We start from the raw sequence: 13,864 nt of genomic DNA on the forward strand, positions 1-13,864 counted from the left end.
CTCTGTACCAGTGTTGTATATCACAGCTTTTAATTACCATATTGCCAACCAGTGATGAAACATGCTATGCATACCATTACCATACTTCATACCTATGCAAGGCTCTATCATGCTGGTATGAGTAAAAGGCAGTAATCACATTCACATCCAGCAATGGATTTTGAAGCCTAATTTTACATCTCCTTTTTCAGCCTGGCCTCTGATTTACATCTGATGGGTACAACATGATTACTAAGAAGTCAAAACTTCCTTTCTGTGATTAACTGTGATAGTTTAGCTCTGCGTGTAACACCTCTGTTTAATACATACTACTTCATTTTTTCCTTGTTAAGAAGTCTTCCACTGGCATTAATTACGCCCACAAGGACAAAGAAGAGAAAAAAACCATATTGTTTGCCTGAGGCCTCGGGTGGAAAGAGGTTTCCCATTGCAGGGAGCTGGTGTTTTGTGACTTTAAAACTCCTCATACTGCTGACCAGAACCCATTGCTTATAAATGAAGTGTGAGCCCAAAGCGCTCCAAATGGGTAAAACAAAAAAGAGGCAGGCAAGTAATACAAAGCAGTTCCCTCCCTGACCTATATGCTTAGTGGATATGTTTATACATTTACATTCAACGGGCTCTGGAGGAAACATCCACCTTATGATATAATACATACACGTGCTTGCATTTCTAAATAGCGATGTAACATCACAGCCCCTGGGGAACCTCACGTTCATTCCTTACCAACCAAATCTGGTTTCTGGCAGCCTGTTTGGCAGCCCCAGTTTCCTCGCAGGGCTGAACTCACTGCTGCCTGGCTCTGGGCCGTTCCCTCTCGAGGTGCAGAGTGTGCACAGAGCCGGGAAGCACGAGGCAGGATGGCAGCACCCGCCGTGCATGAGGCGGGCCCGGGGCCGAGCTCAGCCCATCGCGGCGTCCCGCCGCACTTCCCAGCCTCGCCCGTCGACCCGCCCTCTCGCTGCGGGGCCAATGGCGGCCCGGCCGGGTGCGGCGGCGGCCAATCGGCGTTATCCCGGCGGGCTCCCCGGCAAAATGGCGGCGTCGGTGCGGACGCGGTGCTTCCGTAGCGCTTGCCATGCCCGGTAGCCGGCGGAGGGAGCCCTGCCGCAGGCTCACGGCCCCGCAGGGGCGGAGCGGCGCCGAGGACAGGGTCGGCCGGCGGTGGCGGCCAGCGGAGTGCCCCGCGGAGGAAGAGGCGGCCGGCGGCGGCGCGGAGGGCGGTGTGGGCCGCGGCCCGCTCGTGAGGGTGGCGCCCGGGCCGTCGCCGTGTCGGGAGGCGGCGGTGCGCGGTGCGGCAGGTACGGCGGGAGCGGACCCCGCTCTGCCCGCCCGGGTGCGCGGGGAAGGGGCTGCAGGTGCCCGGCGAGCAGCGCCCTGAGGAGAACAGGCCCCTGAGGAGAGGCCCGGCAGCGTAAAGCGGCTCACTGGGCGCTCCTCGCGTTAGGAATGGCATATCCTAGAACTTATGCAGGCTCACGCGGCGGCGGTTCCCTGCTTGAAAGGCAGAACGAGCAGCTGAGACGGCTGGGAGCTGTTGTGCGCAGCTGTGTCCTTGTTATCAGCCCCACCTGGAGAGGCGCAGTGCAGGGAGTTGTGGCCCACAGCCTTTGAGGGGCCTGTGGGAGTTTTAATCCAGACCAGTCTGAGTGTGAGACACAGAGCGAGGCAGAACACAAAACATTCTCCCCTGTGGATCTGTGTAGCGTTTCATTAACACACTGAAGTTAGTATATTCCGTCTGGTAAGAAGACAGGCAGTCCTCATACTTAATGTTAGATGCTGGGCATCCAGCTGTTGGCATGCTGTCATCTCTGTGTGATGTCACCACCTTGTCCTGCATTAACTGCAGTGGAAAAAACCTATCCTGTGTATAAAGAACCTCGATGACAGTGAGCTTTGTTTTGATTCTTCCTAAAGCATCTTCTCTGTGCCTCACCCTGGGTCTGAGTTCCTCAGATTCCTAGATTCTGAGTTTGTTCACCTTTGTGTTTGCTGTTGTTTAATAAGGATCACCTTTCTGTTTACACAGAGCCATGTTTACACAAAACTCCAAAGAGATCACTGAGTAGGAAACCCAGAATACCAACCTTCAGCTCACCGGTTAATGACACTGATATACAGCAAGAAATCTTTTGGGATCCTCATTCACCAATTGCACATGGACTAGGTAATATTAACAAAATTCAGACTTCAGGGGGCCCACCAAGGGAATGCAATTGCAGTGTATTAGAAGAAGGGGGCAGATTCTTCAGCAGGGTCTCTTGTGATAGAACAAGGGGAAATAGTTTCAGACTGACATATGGGTGATTCAGACTGGACATAAGGAAGGTTTTTACAGTAAGAGTGGAGGCTGCCCCATCCCTGGAGACATTCAAGCTAAGGCTGGAATGGACTCTGAGCACCTGATGGTGCTGTTGATTTCCCTGTTTACTGCAGGGGGTTGGACTACATGGCCCTTAAAGATCCCTTCCGACTCAAATGATTCTGTCACAAAAGTTACTACATTTACTGGAAAAATGCCCCTTCTTGTTTATCATGACAGTACCTGGTGAGTCCGGAGGTGATTGGTTTGATTTTACTTTTATTAAAATCCCATAAATTCCTCATCATAGTGTTACATCAAGTTCTGACTTCACCGAGTGTAATTTGAGCTATAATGAATTTTATAAATTGTAAAGTTTTGCCATTTTTTAAAGTTTTTTTAATTATTATTTTCTTAGGCAAAGGAAAAACCAAACAGCCCACCAGTAGATGTGCAGTAGAGATTTCAGAAATTGTTAATAGGATTGCTCCTCAGGTAATGGTTACTTTCTAAAACAATGTTCTGTATGTGCAGTGCTGAAACAGAACAGTGCTACATTATTCAGTTTTACTGAAAGCTCCTTTTTAGTTACAGTAGTCTAACATACATGGCAAGAAGCAAGTATGCAGATAACTAGAAACATGCTTATAAAACTGGGTTGAACTATAATCATAAGCTCAACATTTGACTCTTAAAAAAACAAGATGTACGAAGAAAGTGGACTAGTTGCAGCTGCATTTAGGAATTTCTACTTGCAGAATGCAGCTTATTGCCCCTGATCTTAGGAGATTTATTGTGGTTTACTTATCCTTAATCACTTGTACATTAAAAGGTATAATTTTTTCACATACTGGATTTACTTGGCAACATCTGACTCAGATATCTAAGAGAGACTGCACAAGGATATAAACACAGTAAAGCTGCATCATTATTCTAAGTAATTTGCATTTCTTACCCTAAGGTCCACACTCTTGACATCTCTTTCTGGCTCTGAAACTGACATCTACAGCCTGCAAAATGAAAACAACATAGTCTTTTAATAGGAGTCTTATTGTTTGCATTTTACTAGATGTAAGAAGAGAACTTGTCACTCCTAACACAGTCTGTAGAATGTGGCTTGCCAAAAATGCCAACTTATTTGACAGAGCCATTTAAATGTATTTGCTGTATTGAATATTTGTGAGAAAGCAGAATTAGAAAATCACCGATAAGGGATGTCACTTCCTTTTAAATGATTATAGTCCTATAATGACTATAAATAGCATCATACTGGGTTTGCTAATATCTATTGCTTGTGTTCTTTTATCTTGAAAAATAAAACATACTCAGAACTACCCCGGTAGTCAGTGAAGTTCAACTTACCTTTGTTGGCTTACATGCAGTAATTTCTTGCATTCAGTGTTTGGCTCTAGCCCTGTACTCACTGTACTGCTGCAGTCGTGTATCTCTTAGATTTAGGAATTAAGAGCCCAGCCTGAATGTTGAAGCTGTAAAACAAGCTCATTCAGTTTCTAAACATATTTTATTTCTGTTTTAATGCTCCTTCAACGTAAGAGTTGTAATGGAAGAAGTCAGATTTATTTTTCCAGGGGCCATGCAAAAATATGATGTTTCAAATTCACTGATCTGTTAATGCTGCTGTAAGTGCATAAAGATAAGGGTATCTCAAGTAGCTCCTTACCTGTGCACTAAAGTAAATAAACTAAATCACAGCTTGTAGTGTGAATATTGCTGATTATTCCTAAACCCTATTGGGGATGTGAATATAGTGTTAGATTTGAGCACCAAACTAAAATTCAATTGTTTTAATTGAACTTCCTGCTTTAAACTGATACAATTAAACTGATACAACTGTCAGTTGACATTGTTGGAGTATTCTTGATTAGCTTGTATTGGTTTAGTTCCTATCCTTAGCTTTCAATAGATTTGACCCTATTTAATTGGTTTAGTAACTTTAACTAATGGAAGGTGTGTGTTTAGTCAAATCTTTATCTGAAATCAAGTTGCTAAGCATTATAAATCTAATCATCCAGGATGAAAAAGCAGCCTGTAATGAAGGCTCCCTTCTAGGGACATGGATTGGTGACGATGCCATTCCCTGCACACCTGGAGTAGTAAAAGTGCGAGCTAGGACAAAGTTTTGTTGTACAAGGTAAGTCAGAGTTTTGCCTTGCCCACTGTAGCTGGGTTTTCATGTAAAATCAGCATGTATAGTGAGCCGTGTAATTGTATATTAGCATACAGAAAGATTTTAACTTTGCAGTTGCTGTCTTCTTAACGGGGTGGTTATTACTGGAAATGATCTAAAGGACTGTACGCATTGAGAGCAGCAGGATTCAGTCATACTCTCAGTAGCTGTTAAACTAGAGAACAAACAGCATATAGGGTAGCTTAGCTGAACTTGGCAACATTTTCTCAATGGGTCTGATTCTCTTTTCTGTTTTCACTTTTGTTTTTCATTAATCTAGAGATCTTAAAATAAAAAGTCCTGAAGAGGAGCTCATGAAGTTGGCCAAAGAATTTGATAAAAATCTGATAGAGCTAGATGCTGTTCACGAACAAGAGAAGCTTAGTCATGACTTTATCCAGACTGCCGCCGACTCTTTAAATAATTACAAAGCTGAATTAAAAATCAAGAACCTGAAATCACTCCTTGATGAAGTTTCTGCAACAGGTACTGCTTTGTCTCTGAAACCAGTTGGAGAAAGCACTGGTATCCCTACAGTAGAGCCTTGTCAGTCTAGCAGTCAAAAGTCTGTAGATCTTGAGGCTTCAGTAGCCCTTCATGCCCTTTTTGATTGTTCTACCCAGAAGTGTAGTGGACAGTTAAGTCAAGGGCTGTCAGGTATTTGTCTAAATAACAGTGTTTGTGAAAACAAAAGCATCTTGGAGACTGACCACCTTCCTGAGCAGATTAAAAACGTGCAAAATGGTAAATCAAGTGAGCATCGAAAAGATATCCTACATGCAGTAGGAAGCATGAAACAGGATCTTCCAAAAACGGACACTCACACACTGACAAAAAAAAATTCTTCTTTGAAAACAGAATTGGTGGGCTCCACTAAGCCTGATGGAGCAGTTAATGATGATTTTGATGACTGGGATACAGATTTTTTGGCAGATGACTCTTTTGTGATGCAAATAACCCAAAATCCCGAGTTGATAAATGTTGAAGAAACTCCACCAATTCCTGTAAATCCATCTGTGCACGGTTTCAGTGATGCCAGCAGAACAAAGGAAAGAAGTAATTCTACTTCAGTAGCTTGTGTGGAGAGTAGACACAAATCTAATAGTTTCCAGCTTTCACCTTTGAAGCATCCGAGTAAAAACGCACAAAATGTTGCAAAATCTCTTTCTTTACCAAAGCCATGTAATAAGATGGAAAACTCAAAGATGGCAAGCATGGATTCTGCTCGGAGGAGTGTCCCCAACAATGATTTTAACTGTATTCCCGTTTCAGTGCAGTCTCAAGTGAAGAATGGAAATGGAACTGTTGAGCCTAAAGGTAACCTTGTACCTCTTTGTCCTTCAAGATCCAGTTCTCTTAGACCACAGACTGATAAACTTGGGAATAACACACACGTTATTTTCTGTGAATCAACCAGTATTTCTACCAATAAGAAACCTAATGATCTAATCAAAGCGGTTAACCGAGTCAATACAGGTCACTTAAATCCAGCTGAAATACCAAAGAAACGACCTCTTTCATTTGATGACTGGAATGAGCCAAAATTCTCTGATGAGGTTTTAGACATGTTTTGTGAATCTGATAGTCTTTGGGATGCAAACTGTGAGGACGATGAATTATTGTATCAGGTATGTGACGATATAGAAAAGCAGACTCAAAACCAGGATGTTAAACAAGGAAGCGAAAGAACTAAAACAGTACAAGGAGACAGTATTCAATCCAGATCAAATGCTGATAGTAGCTTTGCAGCCTCTAAGCAAGGACTGTCTGATCAGCCCTTGGCACAGCAAAGAAATGCACAGCAGGGTGGTCATTCACTGGACAACTGCTCTAGGAACATCTCAAGGGTTACACGTGGGCTGACTCCAACAGGGCATGTGGCAAACAGCAAAAATGTACCAAGCCCACTAACAGTGACCTCTGGTACTTCGGTGGAGAGTAAATACACACTGTCAAAAAATTATCATCAAGCTGCTTCTGAAGATACTAGAAGGAATACTTCAGGAAAATGGTACAGGTCAAATTCCGTGCCGACCAGAGAGACTAGTTCTGAAGTAAGCCCGGCTAATGCAATAAACGTTTTTTGTAGTAAATCGTTAGAGGGCCAAGATCTTTTGTCTAATGCAGGAAAGATGCCACATAACAGTTCAGGTAACAACGTGTCACTTTTGCCTTCAAAGTTTAAGTTTCAAAAGATTAACAGTTCTCAGAGTGTTCTCCATGTAGGGCCTGAAAATCCAGGGAGTCATTGTGGCATTGGAACTGCTCTTCGGGGTTTGGAAGGAAGTAAGAATCAGGTGGATGTGACCTTGCATGGCAAGCCTGAAAATACAAAACTATCTTTCAAGAGGCACCTTTCAGAGTCTTTTGCGATGCCTACATCAGGTGCGTGTCTTAGATACTAAATCACCACTGAACTGCTTTTTTTGTTGTTGGTTTTTCTTTTTTCCCCTCACTGTGCTCAGAAAGATACAGGATAAATTTATATCACGTTTCAACTTAAAAAAGATTTCAATATTCATCCATTCAGTTTAGGCATTAGTAAATGTACTAATGAGAATTTGGAAGTTGTTTTCTCCCAACTTAAAACTGTCCTGACACATTTCTTGAACTCCTGTAGTTAAGGAATTATCTTTTCTATGTTCTGCTTCTCAGAATACTTCCTACTCCATAAACACTCAGAACCACTAAAATCAGGTATACTCTGATGGCAGCACTCAGCATACTATACTCTGAGTTGCTTCGAACCATTTTGGTACGTGGTAAGTGTTGTAGTGCAAGTCAGTGCTTGAATTAGCAGTACATTTTGGAAAAAAAAAATATTAAAAAATTATTTATCTCAGCCATGATTTTAACACCCCGGTTTATGGTGGGGCAGGGAAAAGGCAGCAAATGATACAGAATGCCAATTTCTTTTTATTGTATGCCTGGAAATTGGAACCTCGAATCATTCTGAAACCTAGGCGTGTACTGTTATTTGCTCTGTGACCAGAATTGCCAGTGAAATATTCCTTGTGTAATCAGCCCAAACACTAATGCTTCCTTTTATTTACCCTCCCAGACGGTCGCTAGACCAGTCCATTTTGAAGTGGTCTGCAATATTCTAAGCACTGTTACTCACTAGAGAAATGAAGAGCCAGCCAAGTTTCAGTCAGTCCTCATTTTCACTTGACCTAATTGCTTGGTAGAGTATTTATTAGTACTAATTTTGATAAAATGGACGTTTTGAAGTGTACTATATCAACCTCAATTGCTAGGAAGTGCTGTTATAAAAACAAAAAGTAATTCCTGGAAACCATCAGCCAGCATTATATAAAGAATCACTATTTTATCTTTTCTGTGCCCAGCAAAGAAGTAGACAAATGGAAATAAACCGCTTTAGCTGGGAGGGGGGAGAGTTAAATAGCCATTCTGCAGAATGTTTTAGAGAATATATTTATGAAATAGAAAGTGCCCTCTAAGCTTAGATTTTATTTCCAGAGAAGCAACAAAACTTCCCTTATCTTAAGCTGTAGCTGAAAAGACCTTGCTGCAATGGAAGGCTGGATGTTAAGGACTCTTTGCAAAATCTAACTTGTGATGGACATCTTTACGTCATCTTATCATCTTTGTTTAAGAATCAATCATAGCCTTTGTTTTGTTCATCCAGTCTGGAAAACTACTTATTAAAAATACATTAATTGGAAATGGGTACATAAAAATGGTAAAATTCTTGACCTGAAGACTGATGGGAGTCTTCCTGTTGGTTCCAGTGAGGTCAGGATTTTATTGTACAGGAATTTATAGTTCTGCAACACAACATATAAAATATTACGTTTAGCTATCATGTTCTTGTCTCCTTTGCCAAATTTTATTGCCCCTTTTGACCTTTTTTCAACCTTTCTGGTTTTATTTGTGTGACACCTGTACTATATCTGACCCCTGTGTCAACGTCCATCTCTCTAACTCACTAAATTGTAGAACCCTTTTCATTCCGATAGCCTTAATTTTCTTAACCCACTGCCATCTCCTATGTTGACTCCTCGTGTCACAAGGTTCACTTGAAGGGCAGCCAAGTAAAATTTCCTTGAAGCAAGTGTCTGCACCCAACCCCTATACCTTCACTGTGAGGTAGTAATCAGCAGCACTGCAAAGGTCATGCATCTTATCCCCCTTCTGCCCTGGGGACAGGATAGATGGGCTTGGGTGCCTGGCATGTCACAATAGTGCGCTCTTGCCATGTATCTTCAGATGCTGAAAACAGATGAGTTAAAATACATACTGGGATGGGGGAAAAAAAAAAACTTGTGGGGTCCTAATGCATTTTCTTTACTTACAGTGTCTATGGCGGAACAGAAACACAGAAAATGTTCTCAAGAAGAAATTGAAAGGAAAAAGCAAGAAGCTCTTGCACGAAGGAAATCCAGAATGCAGGCATTCTTAAAAGATGCTTCAGTTTGACTGAGTTCTCAGTTCTTGGGAGGACAATGTTGTAACGATGGGGGAGGTTTTAAGCTGCGCTCGCAGTTGCTGACAGCAAGCTTTTCTTATTTCTTGATTTAAAAAAGATCTTGATCCTGAACCGTAACTAATCTTCTGTTGTTATTTAGTCTTAACTAAAACGCACCTGTGGGAAATGTGTACTCCCAAACTGTCCTCAACACAATGAATTTCAAGGCTTTTTGAGTTCCCGTTCTGTTATGCATTGAAGTTACATGCTCTAAAAATCATGATCATGTGAAAACAATTGTGTACGTTAATAAGTAAGAGGCTTCAAAAATGGGCTGTATGGATTTTGGCTGTATTTCTTTTACTGGATATATTTGAAGCCAAAGGATGACACTCAAGCACGCACGGACAAAGCAATACTTGTGTTTGCTCCCAAGTGAAATTCCTAAAGTTTGCATTAAAATAAATGTAAACTAGAAAACATCCAGTATTGGGCAAACTAATAGAAATGAATAATTTGGAAGCCTTGGTCCGTTTTTCTGTTACCTTAGGCAAAAATTGTGCATGGTGAAGAAAGGATTTAATATACGAATTTCATAAGGCGCAATAACAGCATAGGAAGAGCATTTTTATTGTTAGTTTTCTCCATGAAGAGATGGAATTCTTCTACCTAATAAAATCAGGCCATTTTTTTCTTAACATGTGTTACAAGCTAATTGGAAAAGGAAGCCTTTGTCATGGTACCAAACCGTAAGCAATACAAAACGCACCAGGTGAAATGTCACCAACTGTGAATCAGTTTCTCATGATGGTTATATGTATTCTTCAAACTAAAGCCTGTTACAACATAATAATACGATGTCACGTCAGCTTAACGGAGGCTGATGGAATTCTCAATGTGATAGATGGGCGCAGAGCTCAGTCTGCAGAAAGTGCCTGTGGGTAAGTTGTGAGATGTTTTTTAACCGAGGGATGCGCAAATATAAACATGTGACACTATGAAAAGTGACTGTGATTTTCCTTTGTAAATAACTAACTTTGCAATGTACCAAAGGTCAGACGAAGCTTTTGGTTTTTGTTAAATGTACCATTTTTGTAACTTCTGAAATTGTAAGTATTGTATATTTGTAAATTGTCATTAAACTTCTTTTTTTTCTAGTATTTCTATAGTCTGTTCTGTAAAATATTACAGAAATTGGTTAAAAGGGAGTGCAGTGGGAATGCTCCATTGACATTACCTTACGGTTTATTATGTGTTTTATTCACTTGTTCTGTGCCTCAATTTTCTACCTGTAGTGGTGGCAAACTACTCAAGCACAGGCAATCGTAAGGCACTGGGGCCGTCCTGAAATGATGCTGCTGGTCTGACCCAGCACTTGCTCATCCTGTTATAGATCTGCCCATCCCATTTGTCCTTGGAGCTGCAGAACAGAGCTTAGTGCACAAAACCTGCGTCTCTACTGCTTGCTACCTTGATCCATCCCCCTCTTCTCACCCTAAGGGAAAAAGGGGAGAAGCAACCCACAAATACTGCACGTCAACCTCAGTCACACAAGCTTTTGTCTCACCGCTTGCATTAGACAACAGTTCTTCAATAAGAAAGTATCTACATGATTTTAATTAATTAATACACGTGTACGTGTAAAAAGTTTGGTATTTCAATCGCTGGCACTTTGTTATGAAGCCACATCTTCCTCCAGGCAAAAAGGACCTACACGAATAGTAACAACAGTCTTAAATACAACCCAAATTAAATTATGAATGTCATGTTTCATTATAAATTAATTTATGACTGTTTGCTTAAGGACTCATCTTCATTTCATTCAGAGCATAGTAATTTTTTACATGAGCAATCAGGCTTCAGTTTAAATGGAACTGGAAATCCTGTATGTCCCCATACCTGGGTATAATTTGTATTTAATGGGCTTTGAAATAATCTTGCTGTGAGTGATGTCACTCACTAAAATCCAAGGATTATCTTTTTCAGCTAAGACCTGTGCTGTTGTTTCATTTTACATAGACAGGTACAGTCACGTAAAGGACCGATCCATCATTATTCTTACCTATATCTAAAATAATGTATTTTGGAAAATACACCTATTCACACACAGCCTTCCAGTGTCTGTGGAAGTGGACCCTGTCTAGAGCATGTGAGAAATTTGGTGACTTTTTTATTGTGTTATTTATGTCACATTTCCAAAGAGGCCAGCGTCCAGCAGCTCTCAAGGTTTTGGTCTATAAAGCACAATTAATCTTGAGGCCGTGCTTCAGGAATGGCAATGTAATCTTATACTATGTGTACCACTTATTACATCTAGACCTTTATACCCAGAGGAATAACATAGATGAATTCATTGATTATATCTTTTTAAGCCTAAAAAGAGCTACAATTTGTCAGGAAAGAATAGCTGGAAGCAACAGATAGTGACCTAAATAGTAGAATTCCAAAGATAAAATAGAAGAAAATGAACACAAATGCTTCATTGTTTGGGAGCTTCATTGTTTGTACCACACTCCAGTGAATCCAGTGTTTGTAGACGAGGCCAAGGCAGATAGAATCTGTGGAGCTAAAAATGACAGCCTGAGTAAGTAGCCATCAAGGATGAAGCCAGGAGGACTCTGGCGATTGTGCTGTAAATCATAACTGCAATATTTGCTCAAAGGTCCGGTTCCTACGCATGCTTGTTTTTGTCAGAAAAGTCCTGCCTCATAAAACACTTAGGAATACCTAATATACTGTTCTTGTGGAACTAAATATACATTTATTTGACTATTGTCTGTACATAACTGCAGCATGGCAGCCTGCAGACCATTAAGGGCCCGATTCTCCTCCTCCTGCTGCAATTTTCCTTCCAGCTCTGGAGGTAATGGAGTGACTCAAGCAAGCAGAGAATCGAGCCCATTGAATGTCATTATTTTAAGTAGTTCTTGTCTTTAGCACATAAATCTACCAAAACAACACTGCGTTTATCAGAAATTGTTACTGTTTATGCACATTTGTTGAGGTTTCTGATGGAAAAACAGTTGCACATATAATTGCTAGGAATCTTGTCCTGTTAAGGGCCCCACAATATCAGACTTCCTGCTCCTATATGGGAGATCAGATCTATCTCCTAGGTTTCTGATTTACATTCACTTTCAGTTAGGCTTAGTTCTTAAACTCAGATATTTTCTATGGCATACGTCATCCGCTCCTGACATTTAAGGATATGGCATTTGATGAGTTAAAGCTGTGCAATCTGTAACCTGTAGGTGCTGAAGGGGATATCTGGGCTGCTTCTAAAGGAGGTGTGCAGGGTGAATGGGAAGAGCAAAATCATATATGCTGTACAGCAATCTACGCAGGTAAGAATTATGAAGGGCTCACTGACCAAAAATTTATAGAGATCAAGAAAGTTTAATAAACTGCATTAGAGTGTCAAATCCTGACAATATAACTCATTAAAAAAGTCTAAGTCACATTTTTCTAACAGATAACCACATATGATATGAAGAAAAGTTGCAGGACAGCCTGCAGAAAGAGTTATGGAGGTGAGTGGAAAGAAATTTGGAGATGGTTTAAGATAATGTCAATCAGAGCAGACCAGGTAATGACAAACCCTTTTTTCACACTGTTGAGAAAGTCTGAGGCTCTAACAAAGCTACATAAAACACCTGTTAGTTATAAAAACGTCAAACAAGCACACATTGGGAGATGGAGAGACTCAAACAGTCATGCAGGGAGAGATTCTTGGAAGACATGTCAGATATATATGTCATCGCAGCAATTTGCCTGTCCACATTCCAGAAAAATCACAGTTGCTTTTGTGAGCACTGAAAGTAATCAAGCCTGATTTCCTACAAACTAATTAAGATTCTAAATGATGAATGTTGCAACTGAAGATTCTTCAGCTGAGTCATTTATAGCATGAGAATGCAGCATGGATACCCAAGTGTCTGGTAAGAAGGAACACACACCTGAGCTTTTCTGGAGATACAGGGATTTTTTGAGTCTTTCTTCACTATCAGCCCTCTCTGTTCATCCACGTTTTCAGCCTCTATTGTTTTTTATATTCTCTAAAGGACTTCTATCTCTTTGCCTACTAGTGAAATTTCTCTATTCCTTTCATTTAATGGTAGCATTTTACTCATGATGACTTCAGCACATAGAAATAAAGATTACTGCCAACCTCCAAACTTGCCCAATTTTCTTTATTCGCAGGAAGTCTTGGAGTTCACTAACTAGTAAAGTAATCTGATATTATTTTTGACCTACAAACAGGAGAATGTGGGAGAGGGCCTCATGGTTTCCATCCCCAGACAAGCCTTCAGCAGGACCTTGTGCCTTTCTCTGCACCTCCCCCAGTTATCTCCAGGCTGTCAGTCTGGTTCCTCCATCAGCTGAAACCACCAGCCTGGCCCTCTTCTATGTATGCATGTACACATTAATTAATTTTCCATAGCTGAATATTTATCAGATAAAATGAAGAAGTAAATCTAATTCAAAAATGAAGCTGGCTTCAATATTTACTGCTGCTTAATGACAACTTTAGACAAGAATTTAATTACACAGAGCCAACATGCAATCTACACTGCTTGAGTGTACCAGGTGACTTATTTGAAGGAGTAATACAGAGTGTAACTTTTAGACTGCTCCTCAATATACACTTAAATCAAAACATTTCCGATGATGGAGCACATTCTTCAAAACTGATTACAAAAATAGCTGCCTCACTAATGGAATGATTTTATGTGTTACAGTATAAATAACCCGTGAGGATACTCTTGGGAAGTTACGCTGTAATTTAGCACTGTTACAACCAGAAACTGCTAAGGAAATATTTTTTCTTTGACTTGAACCTACTTTTTCCCCTTTATATTACTTAGAAACATCTTTCCAAAGGACAGTTTCTGTACCAAGCCCAGAAACTACATTGAAATCTCATGCTCTGTGACAGGACTTT

The 13,864-nt window shown here is 40.8% G+C and overlaps 2 protein-coding genes across 5 annotated transcripts in view; one reads left to right on the forward strand and one right to left on the reverse strand.

Annotated features, from left to right (window-relative positions):
• The window catches only part of LOC146761228 (uncharacterized), a 415,444-nt gene that overhangs the window by 263,089 nt on the left and 138,491 nt on the right, over positions 1-13,864 (reverse strand). The window contains exon 3 of one of the 3 annotated variants that reach the window (XM_085540935.1): positions 3,261-3,315. The exons of the other annotated variants lie outside the window; for them this stretch is intronic. Coding sequence (XP_085397061.1) covers positions 3,261-3,308 — 48 coding nt within the window. The 5' untranslated portion in view covers positions 3,309-3,315. The remainder of the gene's footprint in view (positions 1-3,260; positions 3,316-13,864) is intronic. 3 annotated transcript variants of the gene reach the window in all.
• Positions 973-10,082, forward strand: ETAA1 (ETAA1 activator of ATR kinase). Of its 2 annotated transcripts, XM_015856541.3 has the most exons (6): positions 973-1,301; positions 2,033-2,170; positions 2,724-2,800; positions 4,339-4,457; positions 4,774-6,878; positions 8,812-10,082. In XM_015856541.3, the coding sequence occupies exons 1-6, from the start codon at positions 1,079-1,081 to the stop codon at positions 8,931-8,933; spliced, it is 2,784 nt and encodes a 927-aa protein (XP_015712027.2). In that variant the 5' UTR covers positions 973-1,078; the 3' UTR covers positions 8,934-10,082. The 2 variants fall into 2 exon arrangements, with proteins under 2 accessions (XP_015712027.2, XP_085397059.1); XM_085540933.1 differs by lacking the exons at positions 973-1,301; positions 2,033-2,170 and adding an exon at positions 2,204-2,551.

This window comes from Coturnix japonica, chromosome 3 (genome assembly GCF_054131305.1).
Source record: "Coturnix japonica strain WE chromosome 3, WE-NBRP24, whole genome shotgun sequence".
NCBI classification, from domain to species: Eukaryota; Metazoa; Chordata; class Aves; order Galliformes; family Phasianidae; genus Coturnix; species Coturnix japonica.